At 37.6% G+C, this 27,086-nt stretch overlaps 1 protein-coding gene across 4 annotated transcripts in view; it reads right to left on the bottom strand.

Annotated features, from left to right (window-relative positions):
- The window catches only part of rap1aa (RAP1A, member of RAS oncogene family a), a 94,772-nt gene that overhangs the window by 7,533 nt on the left and 60,153 nt on the right, over positions 1–27,086 (bottom strand). For all 4 annotated transcript variants that reach the window (XM_069941948.1, XM_069941951.1, XM_069941950.1 and 1 more), the window contains exons 3-5: positions 20,091–20,159; positions 13,068–13,124; positions 10,323–10,463 (exon numbers count right to left, since the gene is read on the bottom strand). In XM_069941948.1, the coding sequence (XP_069798049.1) occupies positions 10,323–10,463; positions 13,068–13,124; positions 20,091–20,159 (267 nt within the window). The remainder of the gene's footprint in view (positions 1–10,322; positions 10,464–13,067; positions 13,125–20,090; positions 20,160–27,086) is intronic.

Genomic DNA, 27,086 nt, shown 5'->3' with positions numbered 1-27,086 from the left:
AATCCATGGAAATTTTATATTTTTTTCCTTACTTTTTTTGAAAAAATTTGGTCTTATGTGCAACTTGCATAGGTCACAAGTTGGGGAGTACCTGTACTCCAAATTCTCAAAGTATATCACTGAAATGGAGTTGGACATCACAAAATATCATGCCAATGCTCCTTCAGCTGTGCCTCTCATATCAAGAACAAGAACAGCAGAGAACAGGGAACACTAAATGCTATCCTAACTTGGAATTATTACTTTGCAACAGAGATGTCAACCACAACTTCATAACCTGGTCTCCATTAACTTAAAGGTTCATTGCAGGGAAATTAGGGATGGGCAATAAATGTCCTTTCCACAAATTAGTATAAAATGACTCGAAAAATTAAGAGCTGCAAAAAAGATTTTTGGCTTTCTATCAATACTGGGCAAAAACAGCTACCGTAGTTAAAGAAGACATTCCTGGGAAAGGTAGCATCCTAATTCACTTTCAGACCAAATGCAGAAATCCAGAGAAGTTTAGAAACAACTGCATTGTCTAAATTCTTTTAAATCTTGCCTCAATTTAAATTCTCCTAATTACTTCTCATATCAAGAGCTGCAAAACTTGCTCCTTGGCATTAGGCAGGAAGAAAAATGCAATCATCTTACTCTGTGATCAGCAATACAAGAAATGCACGGTACCCATCTTAAATCTATGCAACAGACAGGATTGCAAAGCTGTAAAGAAAAAAAAGGTAACATCTTTGTTTTAGAGGACTTGAAAAAAATCAATTACAGTGGGCTCACATAACCAGCTGTGGCAGGGTAGAAAGCAGGAGCAAGCCAGAACAGTTGAGTCAACATTAAGACTTTTCATTAACAGTTTTGAAAATCTTTGATGCAAAGGAAGAAATGTCTAATCTAAATGTCTAAATTTAAATTATCTGCACAACAATATTTTTAAGATTTTCTCAAATCATAGAGAAGTTATTTTTCTTAACCCAAATCTTTTCAAATACTCGGCTCCATGGCAGATGTTAAAAGTTCACTTCTTGTATTTGCATCACAGCCTCATGGGCCAAAAGGGCCTGTTACTGTGCTGTATGTCTATGTCTAATACATTTCCTTTAATTCAGCAACATTAACATCTTCAAATACAAGTACCCCCCGACTTGCTACCGTAATCGGTTGTATCTCGAAATGGATTCCCAAATGGAAATTTGGGAATATAACTAGGTGTGGGTCTAGATAGCTCATCCAAATTGCCAATTCAATCTGTCAAATGAGCTCATTTTCAAAACTCTTGGATTTATAACAAAGAGTGTTTATGATCAGATTTCTAGACAAATATGACCTTGTGAATAATTCTTCTGTAATTGTGTCCTTAAGGACAACTGCCTCTTCTCAGTTCAACACAATTTGTTTTTAAAGAAATCACACCTCTCCCTCCCAAAAAAATTATTTTATGTTTTGTAAGAAAGGATCAAGACATTTGGTTTGTGTGCTTGTTTCACAATTTATATCCATTACTTTTGCACCATCAGAAGAAAATACTTAGTAAAACTAGTTCTTTCTAAATTTTTCACTATTTATACAGGAGTGAAGGAAAATAGAACACCTAACTGAAGTAAACAATACAACGTAAACTGCCTTTTAATATGGACTGGTGAAAGAATTTGTACAACCCAATCAGATTCAAAACATTTAAAAAATATATATATTATGCCCTGGGCATTTTTATCCAATAAAGCAACCCCAACATGGGACAATGCTTGCAGTGACTTTACTCCCGTATCTTTCCAAGTGCTCAGGATGCATTGCCAGGAACAAGGGTGCTCGTGGTATTGTGTGAAAGGTCATTACAACACATGTCAGCAAGGCCACTCTCTACAATATTGCAGTTCTGTCAATCTGGCACAAAATCCAACCCTCCACATTGCATAGCACTCCCACGACATCAGAGTAAAGGAAGTTCAAAGGAAGGTTTCCTGACACAACTTCAAATGATTTCTTGTTCCACAAATACTGCTTGGCTGGCCAAGTTCTTCCAGCATGATCTGTTTTGTTTCAAATTCCAGCACTTAAAATTTTGTTTTCCAAGATCTGTTGGGAGTGATCGAAGTTGCACACTCTCTCCCTGCAGAGTACAAAATAGCATTCCATTGTTGTAGACGGCTGCTTTCTGTTAACCAACACAGAACAATTGTTTAATAGGCCATGTACTTGGAATGGTGGAATCTAACTACATGCCTACATTTGGTACTACATTGTGGTGTCTTACTGTATATGGAATGAAAACTCTTGATACAATGCTACAGAACATGCTGATGACATTGAGTTGTAAAGCCCTCACTTTACTGGTGACATTAAAATTTATTATTCTACGTGAACTGTATTCACCCTTAACATTTTATGAAGATACAAAATACAATCTTTAAATTCTACAAATGATACACACAGCTGTGTCTGTCTAAACCCATGACTGTACAACAATATCCATCCAACCATCTTATGACATGGTCATAAGGCAGAATATGAAATAATGACAAGATGGATTATAGAAAGGAGAAAGAGTCTAGTTATATTGGCACCATGCCACAATTTACCTGCCCATATTAGCAAGCCAAAGGAACTGATCATAAACTTCAGGAGAGAAGATAGATCCCACACACCTGTCCTCCTCAATGGTGATGAAGCAGATATAGTAGAAGGGGAGTAAATAATGATCTAAACCAACCACTCTGATGCAATAGTCAGGAAGGCACACAAACATTTCTGCTTTCTTAAAAGACGAAGAAAGTTCTGTTTGTCCTCAATATTAAAGCTTTCGCATCCCTAGATCAAGATCTCAGTTTTGAAGTGCACTAAATCTTGAATTTTTACATTTCGACAGAGCACAGTATTGGGCCCTTTCAGCCCGTGCCGCCCGATGACACACATTGACCTACAACCCCAGTACGTTTTGAGGAAGAAACCACAGCACCCAGAGGAAACCTCATGCAGAAATGAGGGAGAATGCACAAATGCCTTAGAGTGAAACACAAAAGTCTGCAGACACTGTAGAAGCCCATCAAAATGCTGCAGGAATTCAGCCAGCTGGTCTTTTCAGCATCTATAGAAGACACTGCTTCTTACAGACAGCTCTGGATTTCAACCATGATCACTGACTCTGTAACAGCACTGCACTAACTGCTACGTTAATCATGTCACCCTCTTCATGGTTTGTTCCAAACTCCAAGTATTTCAAGTTTATCCATTCAACTTAATTTCCTTCCTATATTACAAATGTACTCTACATTCACTTCAAGGCATTGACATCCTGCCTGAAGTACCGATTCCAGAAGCAGTCATTCAAGAGGTTTGCAGCAGACTAGAACCTACCAGGCCCTGAATATATGTTGTACCAGCTCTGCAGGAAGGTAGTAAAGTGAAATTATGAATTGTTATTTCCTAGGAGGCTAACCACATCAAGTTAAACATGTGCAAAATCTGATTTAATTAATAAAGTTCCTTAGGATACTAATTCCATTATTTCATATGTCATATCTCAAAACTATGAGAATAGAGTACATTTACAAAAATGACTTAAGGGGATCAGACAGCAGAGGAAGTTATTTTCATTTTCTCAGTAATATTGACAATTATCAAGCCTAAAAAGCAGAAACACTTTTGTAACAGCAGCCCAAGGCAGGTGTCCACAGTGGAATATTAGCTTCAAAAGGAATGCATGGCTGCAGAGCAAAGTACACTGCCATTTCTCCAAGAGCAATTTCTGATTAAGTTCTGAAAATAACCACGTCGCTTAGGACAATCAAATGTCAGATTGTTTATCACAAACTTATGATTTGTCACATGAAGGTGAAATCTTAAAATCCTCAAAAACCAAAATTGCAATATTAAGGGGCATTGAAGGAAAAGCTATGAACTCCTTCCTGCAATTTCAGATTTAACCACGACTTCAATGAGAACATTTACTGTAAACACTCTTTGCTGAGCAAGAATGGAGCAACCTGCAATTGCATCTTTAAATCTATGAAGTACAAACTTCATTCACTCAGGACCAAAGCCAAACTAGGAAAGCAGAAACAGGAGCAACATTAGTTTCTTGGGCTGGTAGACTAGTTACAGAGTTCAAGATTATGAACTCAATTAGCATTGTTAATGCCATTTAAAAAATCCACAAGTCCTTCATGTAGATTTACCTGGGCTTGTTTACAACTCATTCCATTAGTCCAAGTCTCTCATACAGTGAGGAATAAAAGATTATAAACTAAGTATAAGATTACCTGCAAAAAATATACAATGAAATCTGGGTCTTACTGTGTTCAAATGTCATTTACTTTAAATAATTCAGTTAGTTAGACTAGATAGTTTCTCTGAACAAATAGATGGTCAGTTTTCTTTTGCAACATCCAGGAAGTGGTATAATCCACCTAGCTGTAGAAGTCAGTGTCCTTAGATGTCTGTGGACAGTTTGACCCCCCCCCCCCCCCCCAAGATGGAGACCAAAGTCAAGCAAGAGGAAAGAAGCATCAGAAAAAGTCTAGGCAAATTTAAGCGGTGGGTGAAAGTTGGCATTCGTTAATGAAATTGTCAAGTTCAGCAAGGGTTCAAGAGGTAGCATTAATGTAGTCATCCATGTAGTGAAGGAAGAGTTTGGGTGTGGGACAAGAGCAGGATTGGAACAAAGGTCTGTTCAATATACTTGACACAGACATAGTCAGCACTCATACATGGGCTCATGGTGACACCCTGGATCAGGAGGAAATGGGAAGAGTCCAAGCAGCAACAGGACAAATCTCTCCAAGGAGAGGCAATCAAAAAATATAGAACCTAACAACACAGTGCAGGCCCTTCAGCCTATGACATTGCTTGCATCTTTACAAACCTACTCAACAAAACCTTCCCAACTTCACATCCTTAATCCTCTATTTTTCCTTTGTGTAGTCTCCAGTGAGGACAAATACTGACTATTTGACTGGATACCTACCCTGTTTACAGGTTTAAGCTGGACATTTTTGTAGCCAATCTTTGCAACTGCCCCAAACGTTTCAACAGATACACTTTCCTGTCTCATCCACTGTCAGAGAAAGGCCAAATGTAAAAGTGAGGAGCAACAAATACTTCTAGGGAAGCTTAAACTCAACAGCAGGAATGTTAACTTTTCCAGTTTTAAATCTGGTTCCACGGTTTTAATCTCTTCACCTAATCTTATTTTTCTCTAACTTTCCCTTCTATCTATGCTCCCCACCCCCTTTCTCTCCCCCACCCCATTCCTACATTCAAGTGGCTCTCACTTCTTACACCTCTTGGCTCATCCTGCAACTGTTTTCCCCTTTTATTTATATATATGTACAGATATCGATATCGAGAGAGATGTACAGATATCGATATCGAGAGAGATGTACAGATATCGATATCGAGAGAGATGTACAGATATCGATATCGAGAGAGATGTACAGATATCGATATCGAGAGAGATGTACAGATATCGATATCGAGAGAGATGTACAGATATCGATATCGAGAGAGATGTACAGATATCGATATCGAGAGAGATGTACAGATATCGATATCGAGAGAGATGTACAGATATCGATATCGAGAGAGATGTACAGATATCGATATCGAGAGAGATGTACAGATATCGATATCGAGAGAGATGTACAGATATCGATATCGAGAGAGATGTACAGATATCGATATCGAGAGAGATGTACAGATATCGATATCGAGAGAGATGTACAGATATCGATATCGAGAGAGATGTACAGATATCGATATCGAGAGAGATGTACAGATATCGATATCGAGAGAGATGTACAGATATCGATATCGAGAGAGATGTACAGATATCGATATCGAGAGAGATGTACAGATATCGATATCGAGAGAGATGTACAGATATCGATATCGAGAGAGATGTACAGATATCGATATCGAGAGAGATGTACAGATATCGATATCGAGAGAGATGTACAGATATCGATATCGAGAGAGATGTACAGATATCGATATCGAGAGAGATGTACAGATATCGATATCGAGAGAGATGTACAGATATCGATATCGAGAGAGATGTACAGATATCGATATCGAGAGAGATGTACAGATATCGATATCGAGAGAGATGTACAGATATCGATATCGAGAGAGATGTACAGATATCGATATCGAGAGAGATGTACAGATATCGATATCGAGAGAGATGTACAGATATCGATATCGAGAGAGATGTACAGATATCGATATCGAGAGAGATGTACAGATATCGATATCGAGAGAGATGTACAGATATCGATATCGAGAGAGATGTACAGATATCGATATCGAGAGAGATGTACAGATATCGATATCGAGAGAGATGTACAGATATCGATATCGAGAGAGATGTACAGATATCGATATCGAGAGAGATGTACAGATATCGATATCGAGAGAGATGTACAGATATCGATATCGAGAGAGATGTACAGATATCGATATCGAGAGAGATGTACAGATATCGATATCGAGAGAGATGTACAGATATCGATATCGAGAGAGATGTACAGATATCGATATCGAGAGAGATGTACAGATATCGATATCGAGAGAGATGTACAGATATCGATATCGAGAGAGATGTACAGATATCGATATCTAGAGAGATGTACAGATATCGATATCTAGAGAGATGTACAGATATCGATATCTAGAGAGATGTACAGATATCGATATCTAGAGAGATGTACAGATATCGATATCTAGAGAGATGTACAGATATCGATATCTAGAGAGATGTACAGATATCGATATCTAGAGAGATGTACAGATATCGATATCTAGAGAGATGTACAGATATCGATATCTAGAGAGATGTACAGATATCGATATCTAGAGAGATGTACAGATATCAATATCTAGAGAGATGTACAGATATCAATATCTAGAGAGATGTACAGATATCGATATCTAGAGAGATGTACAGATATCGATATCTAGAGAGATGTACAGATATCGATATCTAGAGAGATGTACAGATATCGATATCTAGAGAGATGTATAGATATCGATATCTAGAGAGATATATAGATATCGATATCTAGAGAGATATATAGATATGTAGATATAGATCTATATCTATATATAGATAGATAGTTAAGTTTATCACCTTATTGCACAAGTACACCCAACAAAATAGCATTCTCTTGGTCCTCTGCGGAAAAACATGCAGGCGGACAACCAGACACAATACATGTGCAGGACAAGAATTCATATACAAATAAACAAGAGCTTTCTCTTGTAAAATTAGCAATAGCTTGCCAAATACAGGCCATTCCCAGGTTCCTTTTTTGAAGGTTACAGACACCCACAAGTCATAAAAATATGACATTCGGTTACCCTACCTTTAGTTTTGAAATGAATAGCATCAAAAGCACATAACGAATGATAACAATTACTTGAAAAAGGTGAAAGTTCTGTCATTCATCCACATATTATAATTTCCTCAAACTTTTATCAAAACATTTTGGTCATTAAATTTCTTTCGATGAACAGATATTTACATTCATTGCTAGCACAAAACCCGTCAAATCCTCTCCAAACCCACTTTCTCCTTTTTTATAGGATAACTGTCCTTTCTGGTCAAATTACCACACTGTAGCCACTGTACTCACCACAGTGCTATTGCACATGCGCGAATCCTCGCGAGGCGCGTTTGTTAAAAAAACTTAGCTTGGCTGGTAGCAGTCGCCATTTCAAGAAGCTCCCGTTATACAGTGTATTGTTGTTGAATTTAACAGTAATATGTCCATCAGAGGTTGCCACTTGTCTGGTTATTCGACGCAATAACAAACACTCATCACTAAATCTACGAAGGACTTTTTGCATTAACAAGAACTTTAACCATAATGCGTTCTGTATAAAGCAGACTATCATGTAGAAAAGGGTGCCCTAGTATATCTCATGGACACAGGATCGTGCCCATGTTGGATAACCAAATCCAACATTAATTTTAAACTAGAATTGTTATTTACAAATTGAGTACATTTCCACTCCCAGAAGCCAAATTTATAAAATACCATTTCTTCCAGAAAAAAACTGCAGAGAACTGACATTAGGGGAATAATATCCTTTCCTTTTGTTGCAGATATCAATACTTTTTTTTTAAATTATGATTTAGTGGATGGGGAAATTGGGTGGAGTGGCAAGTTCTTGAAATAAAACCTATGATAAATTTTATCCAATACATTTTTACTTTAAATGTTCTGCAATGTAGGCTTCAGGTGTGATTGATTTATTCAAAGCTACTCAGATTAGGTCAAATTTTTTCTGTGATGAGCCACTGAAGTTGGAAAGAAATGTACAAATAAAGTAACCACGATCAGCTATATATAAAAAAAAAAGCTGTTCATACAATACAAAGATACCCAAAGGTAATGCAAGCTGTGACTAAAAACTTGAAATCAAAAAACAGGTTCTGGTAAAAAAGAAATGTTAATGAACATCTTACAATTTAAAAAAGAATAACATTTTAAAAAAATTATTCCACTTGACTTAAAGTTAAAATACACGCATTTTTGCAGAGAAATTCCTTCTAAATGCTGAAAGAACATCTCCCAGCTCACTAAATGTAATTCTATTAGGCACCCACTCAACTCATGATTAAGTGATTTGAATCTTCCAAAAAAAACTGATGAGGTTCTGCAAATTAACAGAAGTTGGTGAAGCAAAAAGCAGATTGCAGTCCTGAGAATCTGCTTGAATGTACAGATGAATGATGAATTCGGTGGCTGTGGAGAGGAAGCAGCCACAGCTGTATCCAACATAGTTACATGGAAATCTGTTCAAAGCCTGCAACATTAAAAATCAGAGTGGAGGCAGGAAGCAAATGACACGTGCACATGATGAAAGGATGCTCTTTTGTAAGGGTGGATGTGCCTGTTATTATGAACAAGGCACTACAAACACAGGAAATCTTTTGGTTTATGCTCTGCTGTAAACATGCAATTTTATACAGGGAAGGCAGTGATGCAAAACAAACTTTCTATAGATACATTCCTAGGACACTGCCATCTAAAAGTTTCCATCTTTATATTTTTGATGCACAGATAGAGCAGCAATTGTTCATATTACAAGATGGCCGAAATTAGAGTCCATCTTAGGAAACACTACAATATCTGATACTCATGGTCTAGGATTGAGATCAGAATGCACTGTGTAATTAGTGCAAAGTTAAACATGAAAACGTTACAAATGTCAGCTTTAAATCAAAATGGAGTCTTTTTGAAACCACGATAGCTGTAACCAGCTCAACTCAAATTGCAAAAAAAAACTTCAAGGAGTGTTGCAGCTAAATACCAATTCTTAACTTGCTTAGTTTTAAAACCAGCTGTGAACACTTATTCTACCTGCCTAACTACTTGATGTAGCTGAATTAAGTGTGACGTCGATCTTTACTCCACATCTTCATTCTGCAATGGGGATGGTTGACAAATATTACAAGTTTTCAAAATTGCATCTTGAGCAATTTTTTTTAATACAAAAAAAAATCCAAGAGACCCATGAGCCTGCAACTCATTAAAAATGTGATTTCCAAGTTTGACAAATTCAAATGCTATTTAGAAACATTCCCAAATGAAATTTTGTGAAGAGGATAGAATTTCACTGAAAATAGTATACATCAATATCATTCCAAAAAAATGTAAATCTGAATTAACAAGCTGAATCAGGTCTAAAATAGTTAAAAGGTTGAGCTTCATTTAGTGCACAAGGTCAGCAAATAAAACCTTGCATTTTTACAGAATTGGTAGATGGATGGGTAAGATCAGGTGCCAAACCATCCATTTAGATGGATTAAAATTCATCTTGTATAGCTTAATACCAAAGTTTTGAAAAGGTAATGCGAAGTTAACTCACACAGACAACAGGGTAAATTTGGTCCAATCAGACTCACCACTTCCCATTAAGAATTTACTCTCCAACTATTTGATTATATTCCAATAGCACCTGGTTTTGCATTACTAACAGTATAAAAATGAGATTTCGTTTCCCGAGTCATTGATACAAATGTCCTCATCGTTGACCAGGCACCAATTCCTGAAGTAACCGACTACGCCAGCTGACCGACTCACTTTGGCTTGTCCAATAAGCAAGTTCGCCAACTCTAATTTCATGTGCCCCAACTTCTTTTGGCCAATCTCTCGACTTGGATGTCAAAATATCACATATCCATTGGTGCCTCGACAGTTATTCCAAGTAATCACATCTTCAAAAGAATTAAAGAAATTGCATTTGACTTGAAGTTTTTAAATGTTTAAAGCTTAATTGGAGTACTTAATTTTATGGTACAAATGTAAATCAAGTGTACTTACATCTTCAGTGTCCTTGACTCGCAAGATCTGTTCTCTCAGGTCCTGTAAGTCATTAAACGTTGATTGTGCAGTTATAGAATATACTAGTGCAAACCCCTGGCCATTCTTCATATACAGATCTCTCATTGCCGTGAATTGTTCCTGGAATGAAAATACATTTGATCAGTTTCTACGATTGCACACATCGCTATAGTTGCCCTTCAATTGTCAATACAAATCATAGGATATAGGAAATTAATTCCTTTAATCTGTTGTGACCTCAGTTGCAGTGCATCAAGTATGGACTACTTTTTTTTTTTAAAAGCAGTTGTTAGCCCAAAATTCCAGGAGGATTTCATTTTCTCATAAATTGAACTTTAAGATTTGAGGGAAAGGAAGCAGAAAGGTCACTCACATCCAAATAGCATGATCAACATCCACGTTCAGCATGTTATCGGGTCTGTGTTGGGTTCAATCCTTAAACCTACTTTGGGATAAGACTCCTCCCACAAAGCAATACAAGGAACATGACAGAAGGGAACTTGGGTAAGTGGACTAAAATGACATGTTTCTTCCTCCTTTCTTCACCCCCCCCCCCCCCCACCCCCCTCCACATAAAAAAAACTGTGGCCAGAGCAAAGTCACAAGTTAAGCTGTGCACATCCTGTCACAGCACATTTGGATTTTTGGTTTCTAATATAATGCATCTCCAGCCATGCTCGACACAAAGTTTCCCCACTACTTTCCTACCTCTGCTCTGCACACATCAAAGAATTAACCACATTCACCTGGGAGCAATTTGCAAGAACAATGCATCTTGTAATTGTGCTTTCAAGATTGAAAAGTTAGAATATTCTACATTTCAATTGTCATGTTTGGTTAAACACCAGAGGGAGCACCAGAGCTCAGTCAACAGGACAAAAACACACACAATAGTTATTGGTCACATTTTTGAAGTGACAACCAGGCAACAGAATTCTTTCAAGGCTTCTGAACAACAAAGGCTGCTTTCTTTCCCACCCAAGAACATTAGAGCCCGAATAATCTACAATTAGGAAGTCAGACGCTACATCATTCAACGAGTGGGCTGCTACTTCGGGTTGGGAGCTGCAACAAAATATCCTACCAAGGATCACAAATGAGTGAAACTCAATAGAAACTTTCTCCAAGAGTGCCAGGAATGCAGAACTCTCTACCACGGAGTCCTTGAAGCTAGTGGTACAGCTGCATTTAAGGGAGAAACTGGGCATGCACATTGTAATGTGCGTCGAAAGAACCAAAGACTTGTTGATCCAAACCAAGGCTTTTATTAACTAAAAGACTGGAGCGTATCACAAGTAGGTCGACCAGTCCAGAATTACCTGGTCTGGCTAAGAGCAATCCTTTAAGACCTGCCAGTAGGTGTGGCTACACTCTCAGCCAATCACAGTCATCCTACACTACCATCTGTACATAGTACAGATTCTATCACCAATGTGTATATCACACAAATACAGAAGGGAATAAAGATTATGTAGATAATATTTAGGTAAGGAGCAATCAGAAAAAGTTGAGTTGAGCATAAGTATCATGGACTGGTTTGGCCAACTGACCTCTTTCTGTAACAATTCTATGTAATCCTTTGTCAATAAGGGTCACAAATGCTCCACACAATTTACTGGTTCATATTAGGTAGACCATTACTTTTGACTGCATGGTTATTTTTTGCTGGATTTAGGATCCTTTATTACATCATTTGATTGCTCAGTAACAATTTATATAAATTGAGATTCAATATTTAGTCATATTTGATTAGAACACAGAACAAGATTTAGGATTCCCATTAATCCCAAGGAACAGATTAAACCAAATTCAAACATGCATTCAAATACCAAATGAAAATTAATAAGTGAAAATATTTTTTGCTCATAACAAATTCAAGTGGAAAGATTAGATTTCCCTGATCTCTAGAAAAGGCTCAATTTGAAGGTATTTTAATTATGGAGGGAGAATAATGCAAAAATTTACCAGATAAGAGATCAATTATCTGATATTTATTGCATCATACATTGAAATTTACTGCATTTTTAATACATCTGAGACAAAGGCCAGGGTATGCATGTTGTATAATCATCACCCTGAGTTTCATGTGTGTACTACAAAGATCTATTTTTTTTCCACAAACCATGTGAACATCCTAACGTCAGCCATTTGCAAAACTAATCTTTGGGAGGCACTTGTGTTGAATAAATGAGCACTGATTCATACACACATGGCCATATTCTGGACTTTTCTACATATATACAAAGTCAAACTCCATTGCACAGCCAGGAAAGACTGGTAATATTGAGGAAAGTTTTGCAACAAGGACAAAGCAAATGACATGGATTAATATTCAATTATGCTTGCAAATCAAATGAAAATCTGGCCATCTGTAAGAAAACCAGGTTTGTGGCAAAATCTCATTCTGGAATATTACCCAAGTGTGCAAAATCCATTCTTAATTCCTCCTGAAATAAAAAATTACTCTGCCAACATAGCACAAAAACATCAAAACTGAAGGTAAAATTACCAGAACAACAATTTTATGTAATCATCCGTGCACCAAATTACATGTTTATAGTGGTATCTTCTAGCAAGGATAAACCTGGACAGTAGAGCAAAACAAAAAACACATTAAAAAGGGGCAATTTTTTATAAAGTGATCATTTCTGATCAACCAGGTATTGCTACAATACAGTACATTAAAGGCACTGAACAATTTAAAAAGTTAATAAAATTTCTTACTGTTCCTGCTGTGTCGAGGATTTCAAGCATACACTGTTGGCAGTCTACTTCAACTTGCTGTGAAGAGAATACATCAGAATTAAAACTTCCATATTCAACTACATTTTTACATGTTTTAATGCATTTCATAACCAATTTTTTTCTCAAATGTGGACATTTATTACTGACCAGAGTCTCAAGAACACTGAATTACACATCAACTCCATTTAGTTGTTTTCTCATAATGCCTCAATATTCATGCTTAATAATTTAGCTCTGAAATGTAACTGACCAACAACAATCTTCCAGAGTTATCCAATTTTTATGGACCCCAGTATAGTAAAGGTGGCTTGTGATTTTAATGCTGAATAATACTGTATAATTTCAAGATTTTGTCCGCTTTGATTACCAATGTTGTAGTAAGTAGGCCTTAGAACTGAATGAAAGCCATGAAGGAAATTTTGAACTTGGATTTAAGATTAAATCCTCTCACAATAAGATCAAGTCCAGAAAGTGCACAACAGGAGGCCACTATTTGGGCCAATATCAAAGAAAGCACCATTGTGCCAAAGATTCTGCCAAAGCTCAGTGTCACTATTTAAGTTGTGTCGGCCAACCTCACAGTTCACAAATAATGGTCTGTTGGTGATGAAAGCTACTTGCATCTTCATTTTTTTAAATAATTAAACAGTCCCTGTTTACTGAGCCATAAGGAGATACAACATACTTCCTTTAAAATAGCACTTCCTTTAAAATATACACACTTGATTTCCTGGAGCACTAATTTATTATTTAATGTAAAACTAATAAATTAATATGGCACGGGAGAACAGAAGAACGTTTTTGTTGGCCATTAAGCTTGTACAAAGCTTTGGACTGTGTTAATATGACCTTAAATGAGAAACTGAGTATCCACTGTTGTAAATTGTGACATTTTATTGCTATGTTTCCAAATAGGCATCCCAGAAAATTCTCCCAATTTACTGCTGAATGCACATTTATAAATAGTTACAAAAGTATGGCAAGTGTTTTAATACTGGAGGGTCCGATGGTATCAACTTTTGTTCTGGAATAATCTTTGATCATAATCTTCAGATATGTTCTGTGGAAACTTCTTGGTTGAACTAATGTCAGCATTGATTAAAATCAATTTTGACTGAAAGGCTATTGGTATGAGTAACAAATTAATTCACTAATGCTACTTGACTAGATTATTTTTATTTCAGACTTCAAGAACATGCAGTATTTTACCTCTGGACCAAATACAAACATTTAAACCAGTTTCATTTTTGCAGCATTAAATTTAATGGACTTGATTGGCACATTGCTCAATGACAGCTCAAACTGGGAAGCAGTCAATGGGATTTACTTGAATATCAGTTTCAACTGAGGAAAAATTCCATTTGAAATTGGTTTTGAAATTATTCAGAAAATCATGAGCTTAATATCATAAAAGCTGATCGTGTGTGGAGAATCCAAAATTCCCACTGCATTTCTTTTTAAAAAGAAATTCAGCGAGTACGACCAATTCAGCTGCATCTTGATCACATCTCTTCAAAGCAACTGAAAAATACTGGCAACCACCTGTTGCTTTACAAACCCTTCACTCAGGAAGTTATGGTCTATTGTGGAAACAGCAGTCTGACTTGCTCACTCACATTTGCTGATTCTAGTGGTACCGTAATCAAGGCAAAGAAAATCTGCAGTGATCAACTGCAATAATGGTTTAAAATTGGAAGCAATCTTTACTTGTATCAATCAGAACGCCCTCAAATTAAATAATTCCACAGGATACCTGCTCCAATCGGCAAGTTTTAAAGATCACGATCAACAGGGAGAGATAACTTTTGCTAAAGTAGGATATTTTTTTTGTTTTCTCCATATTCCAGCAAAACTATTTTGCAAGAATGCTTAGTTTCCTGAAAATTGAAGAGGAAGCCACAAGGTAAGGCTAATATAACAATTGGCGGTGGATGAAGGGCTGGGACCACAGGTACAAATAATTTGGAACAAATTTCTTGAGTGTTGCAAAATTTCATGAAAAAGGTCAGTGGGATGGAAAATATTAGATCAAGTCTTGCAACAACTGCAATTTGCCACATTCCGCTTGCTCAAACCCAACGAGTGCTCAGGTAAATTCAGTTTTTAAACCCCTCTTCACACTTGGATCCCACTAAATTGGCTGTTCAGTGTCCCAGGATAGGAATGGGGGTTTGGCTTTTCACTCTTGACCACTCCTAACTGGAACAGTGAACGCTTTCACACTTGCAAGGAGCCATCCCCGGGGTTAGGACTGTTCTACCTTCTACAGGTGACACCATGATGGATTGAGTGATGGTGGACCTGCTTCAAATCCTGTTGTATTTGAAAATGAATCATGCTTAATTACAACTAATTAAGCTTTACCTACAGCATTGTTATTGTTGTGCCAACCTAGGTAAACCTTCATAAAGGGACTGTGGGTAAGTGCTAGCAATAAATAGCAATAGCAGATAATTTTTAAACAGGGTGGGGAAAGTTGGTAGCACTTATAGTGTTCAATTTATATAGTGTGGGAAAGGTTGCAGCGCTTTCAATTTCAAAAGTGCGGTAAAGTTGGTAGCATTATTGCATACAATTTATAAATACCATGTGGAAAAAGTGACACAGCAGAGAAAAGGCTGTATGCCTGGCTGCATGCACAGAGAATTCATGGAAGGATTTATCTGCTGCATGGCATTCTGGGAAGTCAGGTCTGCCATTGCTCCCCCCTCCCCCCCCCCCATGGTCTTTATAAGCGGTGCACTTTAACGTTACCAATTTTCCCACACTGTTGAAAAATTGCCATTTATTGCCTCTCTTCCCCACAGCAAAGTTTATATCTTCATTTTAATCTTTTTTACCCTTCATGTTCCTGCACTCATGCAAAAACTTGGGTCATTTCTATCCCACAATGCAATTACCCATTTCACACTTCCCTGATTGCAATGCCGGCATCTGCAGACAGCAGGGATTGTAATAGGGGTCGAGGTCTTCAATCCCCGACATCTGAGGCCAGTGTTAAGCTAATTTGCTTTCACACTCGACACTTTAAAGGACGATTGGCAGTTAATTCCCTGGATCACTTGCAAGTATGAAAGGGGCTATAGCTTAGCTGGAAAGTCTGAGGTACCATACAGTACAACACCATCCTCAAATTTACTGACAATACCATGGTAGTGGGTTGTACAAAAAGGGGCAATGAGTCAGCAAACAGGAGGAAGATTGTAAACTTGGCTGAATAGTGCACCAACAACCTCACACTCAATGTCACCAAAACCAAGAAGTTTATTGTTGACTTCAGGAAGGGAAAACCCAGAGGTGTACGATCCAGTGATAAGTGGGGGATAAGAGGTGGAGAGGGTGAGCAAATTATTGGGAGTCACCATCTCAGAGGATCTTCCCTGGACCCAACACACTAACAGGATCATGAAGTATATTAGTGCCTCTACTTCCTCAGGAGTTTGAAGTTTGGTATGACATTAGAAACCCTGGCAAATTTCTACAGATCTGTGGTGGAAAGTGTGCTGACTGGCTGCATCATGGTTTGGTTTAGGGACATCAATACCCCTGAGCATAAAGCCCTCCAAAAGGTAGTGGACACAGCCCAGTACATCACAGGCAAAACCTTTGCCACCATCAAGAAGATCTACAGGGAACACTGCTGTCGGAGCAGCAATCAAAGATCCAAGCCACCCAAGCACTGGTCTCGCTGCTACCATCAGGAAAGAGGTACAAGTGCCTCAAGTCTCACACCACCAGGTCCAGGGACAGTTGCCACCCCTCCAGCATCAAATTCCTCAGCAAAAACGTCATTTTAGGACTTACTTTTGCAATTTGTTTCTCCCCCCAATATTCAACAGTTTGCTTACATTTCTATATTGGTTTGCATGTGTATGGTGTTTAGTCTTTTTTGGCACTACCCAAAAGTGGCAATTCTACCTCACCTGAAGAATCTCAGGGTGGCCATGCATGTACTCTGACAATAAATATGAAACCTAATCAATTTGGATAATTTAATACTGCTTGAACATTTATGATAAACAGCAGGGCCTTCGAAGCATTTATGTAAAGTGGGATCTTGGGGTACAAGTTAATAGCTTCCGAAAAATATGCGAATAGGATAGGGAAAGCGACATTTGGTCTGCTCGGTCTTCAAAGGTTGGCATTTTGAGTGGATTGAAGCATGAAAGTCTGCAGATGCTATGATTGGAGGAAAAATACAAATAGAGGAACTTTTGCATATTGACTTCAAGAGTTGGGACATTATGTTGCAGCTATTCTTTGAGCAATGCACATAATTTTGGTCAACACACCATGGGAGTGATCCAATATTCACCAGCACATTGCCGGAATGGATGCCTCCCTCTGGACAGATTGAATATCCAAGCAGTTTGATGCTGAAAACAACATGACACCAAACAAAGCCCCCACCCCTCCACTGAGGAACAGGCACCCTGCATAGCCGCAGCGGAGGTGAGGAGGATCCAGTCCAGGGTGAACCCACACAAGGGAACAGGACCAGATAAGGCACCTGGTTGGGTGCCAAGGAACCGTGCAGACCAGCTGACCGAGGTCGTAATGGACATCTTCAATATCTTGCTCTGGCGGTCCATTGTCCTCACAGGATTCAAGGCAGCCACCATCATCCCAGTGTCCAAGAGAGCAAAAGTAAGTAGACTAAATGACTACCATGCAGTGGCATTGACCTCCACAGTCATGAAGTGCTTTGAGTGACCGGTAATGGAGCACATCAAAGCACACCTACCAGCAACAGCCTATCGTTCAAACTGATCCACAGACAGTGCAAAAACTAACCCTCCACTCTGTTCTGACCTATCTAGAGTACGCTGCTTCATATGCCAGGCTATTTACCAACTTCACCTTGGCATTCAAATCATACTCCGGAGGCTGTTGTCCTCATTGGGACTCCGTACCCCTCTGCAACTGGATTCTGGACTTCTTGATCGAAAGACAGACTGTCCGTGTTGGCAGAAAAAGCTCAAGCTCCAACACACTCAGGACGGGCACCCCTCAGGGCTGCATGCTCAACTTACGACCATACGACCAGGTTCAGCTCCACAGCGTCATTGTTTGCTGATGACGCAATGGCTGTTGGCCTTATTAGCAAACAATGATCAGTTGGCTTACAGACTGGAGGTTGAAAGCTTTGTACCGTGGTGCAAAAGCCACAGCCAGAGTCTCAATATGGACAAGACAAAGGAGAGTATTATGGACTTTAGGGGAAATGGACACTCCACAATACATATTAATAGCTCCAATATAGAGAGCAGGAAGCAAAAGCTCCTTGGCATCTATTTAAATGACAACCTATCCTGCACCTACAACACCTCGTTTGACAAAATGCAACAGAACCTACCGTTCCTAAGGAAGTTGCATGTTAGTGTGGTATGGTAGCTGCAATGCATCAGATCAGAGATCAATCCAGATTATGAATAAAACTACTGAGAGATTGGGTAGTGTGGGATTATTCTCATTGAAGGGTGACATTATATTCTCTAGGTTTAGAAAATGAGAGTCATAAGGCCATTTCAGTTCGGGCCTCTGCCTGGAGACTAGCTACAGAGAGGATCAAAACTCTGGAACTTACCATTCAGACTGCAGCCCAAAAAGGCTGCTCCAGCATCCCTTTCAAAGGAGAGATGGCTCATAGCACCCTCTGGATCCCTGTGGAGGTGGGCCAACTGACGCTGCAGCACCACCCGTCATCAATACATGTCAGAGCAATGGCCATCTTCCCTACCCATAATCCTCCATGCAGCTGAAACCACTGTGGTTCACAGAACAGTTCCAGCTGCATGGGGGATTATGGGTAGGGAAGACGGCCATTGCTCTTCCACGTTTTGTGCCGCCCTGAAGGCTGAAGCAGCCCGGTATGGCTGTCCCAACCCGCACTGACAGTCCCTACTACCCCGGACTTGGAGGGAGAGGGGTGAGTGGGGAGATGGGTCACAGGCTGATGGCATCATCAGCCCACCCCCAAACAGCCACCTAGTGCAACTGCCAAGTCAGATCGATCAGCAGAGGGCTGCACTCCGGAGATTATCCCTCTCAGAGAGGGGTTGGATTATGCGGCACGGAGACCGCCTCCGCATATTCAGAGGTAGGTCATTATGCTCTTTGGCGGAGTTTCTCTGCCTTTACGTCCCGAATTTTGGCCTATCTGAAATGGCCTGTAGGTTGATTTTTATCCCTCCACAAAGGAGTGTAAAATTAAAGGTGAGAAAATATTTGAAAGGAGACTTGCGGGGCAAATTTTTCAGTGCGTCACATACCCACAAAGTTTCCAGAGGTGAAAGTGGCAGGGACAATTAGTTTTAAAAGCATCTTGACAAGAGTAGCCAGGTGGTAGTCTATTTGCAGAATAGAAGGGAGACAAGTTTTGGAAACAGGATTTAATTCCTTTCCAAAATCTAGAACAGCTTAAGAACATACATAAAGAGGAATCCCCAAGTCTTGGAGTCCCAGGGAAAGAAAGCTGCAAGTCTGACGGAGACCATTTTTTCATGATGGGCAGTACATTGTGCGAAGTGCAAGTGCTTTTGAGTGGTCTTTGCAATTAAAATAGGAATGTAGCTCAGTTTACCCTTCAGGGTACAAATTTGAGGCACGACCTATAACTGAAATGTGGCACAACACCTCTATGGAAGCATACATAACTTGCCTCTCCCCATTATGGAAATGCTGTATCACAGGCAACATTCTGCTGATTGGAAACAAGCACTGCCCTGGGGTTTATACAATTCATCAAATCCAAATCACAGATTACTCAGCAAATTCTAATTGTTTTAAATTTTCATACCCATTCTCATGACATTCAACAAATAAAACCTACACTAACATAATTGTCAATTTTTTTTTTATTTGACGACACTTAAAACATCATGAAATGCTTTGCTGAATAAACTACTATTAAAAATAAGATTGGTTAATGCTATCGATAGAGCAGGATCACATACACACAATTCTCAATCCCACCTCCAACCATATACAATTAAATCTCACCTTTCTGTAGGAATCTTCTATTGTTGGGTCATATTTTTCAACAAATATTCCCTGAACAAACTGTACAGTCTGAAAGAGGAAAATAAATGCTTAATATGAATAAATAAACCAAATACAACAATAGTTGTGCAAGAAGCTGGAAGGATTCAGCATATCAGGCACCATCGATGGAGAAAAATGGATAGTCAACATTACAGGTTGGAACGCTCTCATGATCAGAATGGAAAAGGTATGAGCAAGTACAGGAAAAGCCCAAGACACTGGACAAATGAAGGCGGGAGAGGTGAAGAAACAAAGGGGTCAAAGGCTCAAATTAGGAGCAAGTTAATTGAGATGGAAACAATGGAACTGAACCAAGGATTACCAGAAACTGAAAAGAAAATCAATGTTTTATGTTGTTGGGTTTGAGGTTATCTAGTTGGAATGTTATTCTAAGTTTGTATGGCCTCACCCTGCCAGTGGAGGAAGAGGACAGACAGGTACACATGCATAGGAAGTTTCAGGTTACCATTTGCCCTTTCCATTTTGGACTTGAGAAAAGGTCCCAACCAGAAATGGTGGTGTTTGGCCATTTGCCTCTATAGATGATACTGCTGGGTTCCTACAAATTTTCAAGATTCTAGAATCTGTAGTACTTGAGCTTCTCTAGTTAAAAATTATTTAATGTCAGCCGAAGTAATGCCCATTTCTGTAAAAGGGAGGAATAAATGTTTGGAGCAAAAAATTAAAATGCATGCAGCACCACAATGAATAGAAGCATTACAAAATGCAAAAGGAACATCAAAAATATGAAAAAGACAAAATATGAAGAGCTCATGTAGCTTCCAGATGTTTTGTCATGTTAATCATAGCAAACTCCAAAATTTATAAATGCAAAATATATAAATAATGGTGAAAGTCTTTAATCTGCACTAATGGCTACAAGCTTCAAAGTATGAAGTTTGCTATATAATTTTTTTCAGATTTGATTCATTGTACATGGGCAGCATTGTCTTAGGGTTTCCCAATTCAAAACATCTAAACCACAAATGACTAATGGCAAATATTAGTCAAATTATTCAAGAAATTCTAATGGTCTCAAAAATTATTCATGGTTAGAATACATTTTAAATAAAATGCAATATTATTTGTAACACTAGACCAAGCAACATTTGTGCAGAAGACGACGACGACATTGATTTTTGAATCAATATACAATAAACAGTTTTGAGCAGAATTATTGTAATAAATCAAAATGTTTTATGGACGCAGGTCAATTATAATGAAGTTGACAATGTTAAAAAACAATGCAGGAGCTGTACAGACTGGCTTTTTCGAGGTCACAGTAGGCCCATGTTATTTTTGCTTTTTGATAAAAATTTTATGTTCTGAGTGGAAAACCAGCTTGATACAATGTTATGTTGATAGAGATAATCCTCCCACTTCAAAACAAAGCTTCCATATTTGTGCAAATATTTCAAGACTGTCATGTTCACTTGCACCTAAAGATAGATAAAAGGTAAAGGTTCCATTATTGACCTCGTGAAATTCTTTAACTTTGTCTACTGTAAGGCAGGCAGAGTCGCCACTTTGTCCAGCGCCCCCTCACAGAAATCTACAGCACCCTGTTTTCCTAGGTGGTAATGAAATTTTGCTCAAGTTGTACCTGACAGAATACCCACTTTTACCTCACTTTCTCCCCCCCCCCATAAAAAAATTCAAGTCTTGGATTATCACTGCCAAAAGAATCTCAACATCTAGTGCTCCAGATAGCTGCACATTAAAATTTAGCAAATTAAACAATGTACTAATTAGGAAAGAAGTGCTGATATCTTCATGTTTGGAAACAGACATCCCACCAGCTGTTAATGTGACACAGCAAATTCAAATACACCAACTATGAATGTTTTTTCAGCTAAGATTCAATGGCAACTTATTTCAATTTTGAAAACAACACCTTGTGGTTTTTAAGGGGCATAGACAGGCAGCGGGTGGAGGAATGAGATGACAAAAGGCAATTAGGCTTCATTTTACAAACTCTAAAATTGCAAATACTGAAATCTGGGACAAAAAAAAATTCTTGTTTCTTGGAATAGAATGAAGAAAAATTCATAATATATCTTTTATTACAGACTATTTGAAATCAATAGTTCTTGCCTAATCCTATTAAATTTAACCAAGCAATTTGCAACTTTATCATATTTGACTTGAGATGACTTTCAAGCAATGCAGTATTACCATGTTCAAGGCCTCACCCATTATCTCTCTGGTATGCTGCCAGATGTTCTCACCTCATCTAATTTGTTATTTTTTGCTTTTCCAATCCAAAAGCTAAAATGGGTGGCTTGACTTGCTCATCCAAACCCCACCTCCATATTTGAACTCTGCCAATTTCCCCAATACTTAGTTAAATACAGTGGCAATTTGCTCTCATTTTAAAATCCCTTTTACATTTCACCTCTCAATTATATTTCAGAATCCGCATTTGTGGGGCCAAAGGGCAGCAGGAGTTGTGAGAAAGACGTGGAGAACAGATGTTTATATCAATCAGTGGGAAAAGATCAACAATGGAGCAATGATTTTCCAAACTTCATGTTCATGAGAATTCAAAATCCAAAAGTTAGGTTGTCACAGTATCCCTTCCTATTTTTTTTTTTTTTTTTTAAATTCTTTTATTTTTCACACAATGAACCATATTAACCAAAATGCACACAAACGTTTCCCTCTTGAATATACTTGTCATTTTTTTTGCCTTCCCCCCTTCCTTCCCTCCCTCCTTCCCACGCCCCTCCAAATGCATTAAACGTTCAACATATACAATACAATAAACCCTTGCTAATTGAAACACAAAAATGTAACCACCTTCACCGTTGCTGCCAACTACGTATAATTATTGGTCAAAAAATATCAACAGCCTATTTGATCCGTAAAGTTGACAGAGAAATGTAATGCAGGAAGAGATTAATGCTCAAATATTACTCAGAGGCAAGGCTCGAGCGTTTCAGATGATACCCATTCAGCAATTTGAAAGATATGGTGATACACTTTATGAAAACAGCATTTATTATTCCAATCAAATGAAACTCATCTTGGTGTTTCTTTTAAGACTAAAATGAGTAACATTTAAAGCCAAAGCCATGCCTTAAACTGTGCCACTAATTACATTTAGGACTTTTAGCACAACTAATATTTTCAGATTGTATTTGCAACATTTTGTATCCACTGACTACTCAAAAGGTATTATTTATCCAAGGAGTTACATTTTGATATACAATTATTATTATGATTGAAAACAAAAACTGTTTTGGGTAGTTTTGTTTAAAGTCTTGTTTCGGAGATGCCGATACAAATTTATCTGAATCACGAGAAAAACCAACTGAAGCAATTAACGGACAAGGTTCCAAATTCATCTTAAGAATCATTGATAAAGTTTGGAAAATGTCTTTCCAGAATCTCCCTAAATTTGGACACTCCCAAAACACATGGATCAGAGAAGCTTCAAAAATTTTTTACATTTCTCACATAATTGATTAATATCTGCATTAAAAACTAGACAATTTAAGTTTGGATATGCAAGTTCTGTGTACCATCTTCAATTATAATAAGCTGTGTTCTTCCACAAAATGAGGAATCATTAATCAAGATGAAAATGTTAAGTTCATTCACTCTTGATCCCAGACACAAGAATCAAATTTATAATAATTTATTGGATTTAAATATGTTTAATCCACCCTGAAAATAAAACCATACATTAAAAAAACAGATCAAGACTATTAGTGTTCAAAATTCATGGAAAATCTGAAAGCTTAGACTGAACAAAATGTCTAATTTGTAAATGTCTAATTTGTAAATATCGGAAAAAAAATGTTCTATTGGAAAGATTCAATTTAGCTGATTTTAGATAATTTTGCCTCTTTCAAACAATTAAGAGATAATTAAAACTTTGCATACTTATTCTATGCCATTCCTTGAAACAGTTGAAAAAGATGGTTATCTATAATAGGTATTTTCTTTTCTTTGGCTTGGCTTCGCGGACGAAGATTTATGGAGGGGGTAAAAAGTCCACGTCAGCTGCAGGCTCGTTTGTGGCTGACCAGTCCGATGCGGGACAGGCAGACACGATTGCAGCGGTTGCAAGGGAAAATTGGTTGGTTGGGGTTGGGTGTTGGGTTTTTCCTCCTTTGCCTTTTGTCAGTGAGGTGGGCTCTGCGGTCTTCTTCAAAGGAGGCTGCTGCGGCAAAACCATCAATTCCAAAGAATTTCCTGAACGGAGCCCAAATTCTCAACCTATATCTCAGAAACTGATCAGGTGTTAAGTTGGAGAAGGAAAATGGTTTAAAAAAATCCTAAAATTGTCAACATAGAAGGTTTTGTTTTGGAGAACAGCAATTCCATTTCAACTCGAGGGATGATTCACTGACTTATCCAAATGTAATAATAAAGTAAATTATGTAGTTAATCCCCTAATAAATAGTACAATCTAAAATCTAGAAGTGATAATTCTCCATTTAATATGGTCATTTGAAGATGGACTTTATTTATACACGGTTTCTTCTACCAACACCCACACCCCCCCCCACACCCCCCCCCCCCCCCATATACAAGTAAAAATAGCTGAATCCAGCAAGCAGAAAAGGGATACTGCTTGGAAAAAATAGGTAACATTTATTTTAATTGAACTGCTATGTCTCATCATTGTAACAGATAAATGTAACCCAATAATGATAGTTTAATCTTATCAAGTAATACTAGAAATTCACTTTCAAAAATTTATAACTTTTTGTAATTTTAATTCCTAAATATTGGAAATGTTCTTTCACTATTTTAAAAAAGAAATTTGGAATAACCTACAAAAGTACCTTCTGAGGGCAGGTTCACTCTTGTATAAATTTATAACCCAATAAGTGACTGAATCTAATCAAACAAAATTAATGTGTTTAGTTTGGAAAAAGTTTTAACTTTTGCCACACTGATAGCCAAACAAGCAATTTTATTGAAATGGAAAGATGATTCATCCCCTACTCATACACAGTGGTTATATGATGTTATGTTCTATTTAAGTTTAGAGAAAATTAAATATAATATTAAAGAGAGAGTTTCAATTTGTGAAATTTGGGGCCCATTCTTAGAATTTTTTTTATAATTGGAAGAATTATTGTATGTTCCGGTGGTTCATTGTCTGTTCTCTGGGGTCACCAGTGGTTCCACATTATAATTTTTTTTTAATCAATAAAGGTAACCTTGATTAAAGGGAGGGGATAGATTAAATTTAGTTTTTTTCCCTCCCTTTATTTTATACAAGTTAATTCAACAAATGGGTTTAACATTGTTGAATAGATCATTTCAATTAAATGCTTTAGAGGAGTGGTTCGCAACCTTTTTCTTTCCACTCATATACCACTAAGTATTTCTTATGCCATAAGTGCTCTATGATTAGTAAGAGATTGCTTAAGGTGGTGTGTGAGTGGGGAGGGAAGGTTGAGAATCACTGCTCTAGATCCAATTGTTACTGAAATATTTTGCTTGAGAAAAATTGTCATTGGCCCATTTCCTTTGAAGTGATGAAACCGTGCACATGACGAGTCAATGAGGTACGATTAAAAGTGGTTCTCAACCGTTTTTTTTCCACTCACATACCATTTTAAGCAATCCCTTACTAGTGACAGAGCACGTATGGCATAGGGAATACTTAGTGGTATGTGAGTGGAAAGAAAATGGTTGAGAACCACTGTTGTAGAGGTATCAAACAATTATTAATATAGTTTTATCTATTTATTTTTATTGGTTTTTTGTGCATGCTTACTTGTATTCAATATGTAATTGTCAATGCTTATATGTTAAACTCAATAAAAATATTTTAAAAAGAAAAAAGCCTTCTTCCAATAACTGAACTGGCAAGTGGATTATTAACACTAAAAGTGTGGTACATAAAGTAACATGAAAAGTAGTTATTAAAGCTTTTAAAAAAAGCTTGTGAATACTCAAATCACTAATAATGTACATGCATACAATGAAATTAATTAATTGAAGAGACCGCTAATAGCTACAAATGATTCAGCTGTCGACATCACTGTGATACCACAATCAAATCACCGAGAGATCAGGAAAGGAACTGTACTAATCAGTAACCCCAATCATGGTAGATGGAATAGAAAAAACTGGAGAATTTAGGCAAGTTTGGGGAGGGAGGCAAATGAGAGAGAAAGAAAGAAAGAGGTCAACAAATCACCCACGTTTTTGAACACTATCAGACTGTCCAAATTAGAATAAAGTTCATGCCTAAATGCAGAATTAAGACATGCTCAATATTACACTTCATTTCCCTTCCTTCAAGACTGCCATAAAGTGTCATATCAGTAACTGACTCATCTACGTTGAACCACCTTGGGGTTTTTTTTATTTTTAATTTTCCTGCAAACGTTTAGCGGCTTTAGCATATGCCTAATCTCAAGGTACGTAGTCGCTACAGAGAAGACGAGAGTTTTAAAGGGTGGGGGAAATACAGTGTCATTCAAATGAGTCATTAACAAGAAAATTCAAAAATCTCTATAATCAAATTTTATTATTAATTTTTAAAATTCTATTTATTTATTTTTAATGTCCTCAAGGCAAGACGAGGACCCAAAAGTAGTTACATCACAGTGTATGTGGCTGTGACCAAAATGAGTATTTGCACCAGTTTTCACCTGTTAAACTAGTCAATACAGATGGAAAGTGTCAAATTCAGTGGTTACATGGATGCATTCTTGGTCACAAAAGAAAGTTGAAACTGAAATAATCAAAGAACTGTTTTATTCCCTGGTCCTGAAAGACTAAAGGGAAAAAGAGATAAATTGCAGGATAATCAGCCACGAAAAAGAGAACCTCTTGACAAAAATCAATAGCCGCGTTTGACTAACTAGACAATGTTCTTAGAAGAGAATTAGTGCAGATGCAGTGAGGGTCAGAAAATTTCATTTAATCCCATTAGTCTTTGAATAAATAGTGGAATCTGGTTTTTACACACAGGGTACTTTT

Source organism: Narcine bancroftii, chromosome 5 (genome assembly GCF_036971445.1).
Source record: "Narcine bancroftii isolate sNarBan1 chromosome 5, sNarBan1.hap1, whole genome shotgun sequence".
In the NCBI taxonomy this organism is placed as follows: Eukaryota; Metazoa; Chordata; class Chondrichthyes; order Torpediniformes; family Narcinidae; genus Narcine; species Narcine bancroftii.
The sequence above is the reverse complement of the archived record's forward strand: the minus strand, read 5'-3'. Positions and strand labels throughout refer to the sequence as shown.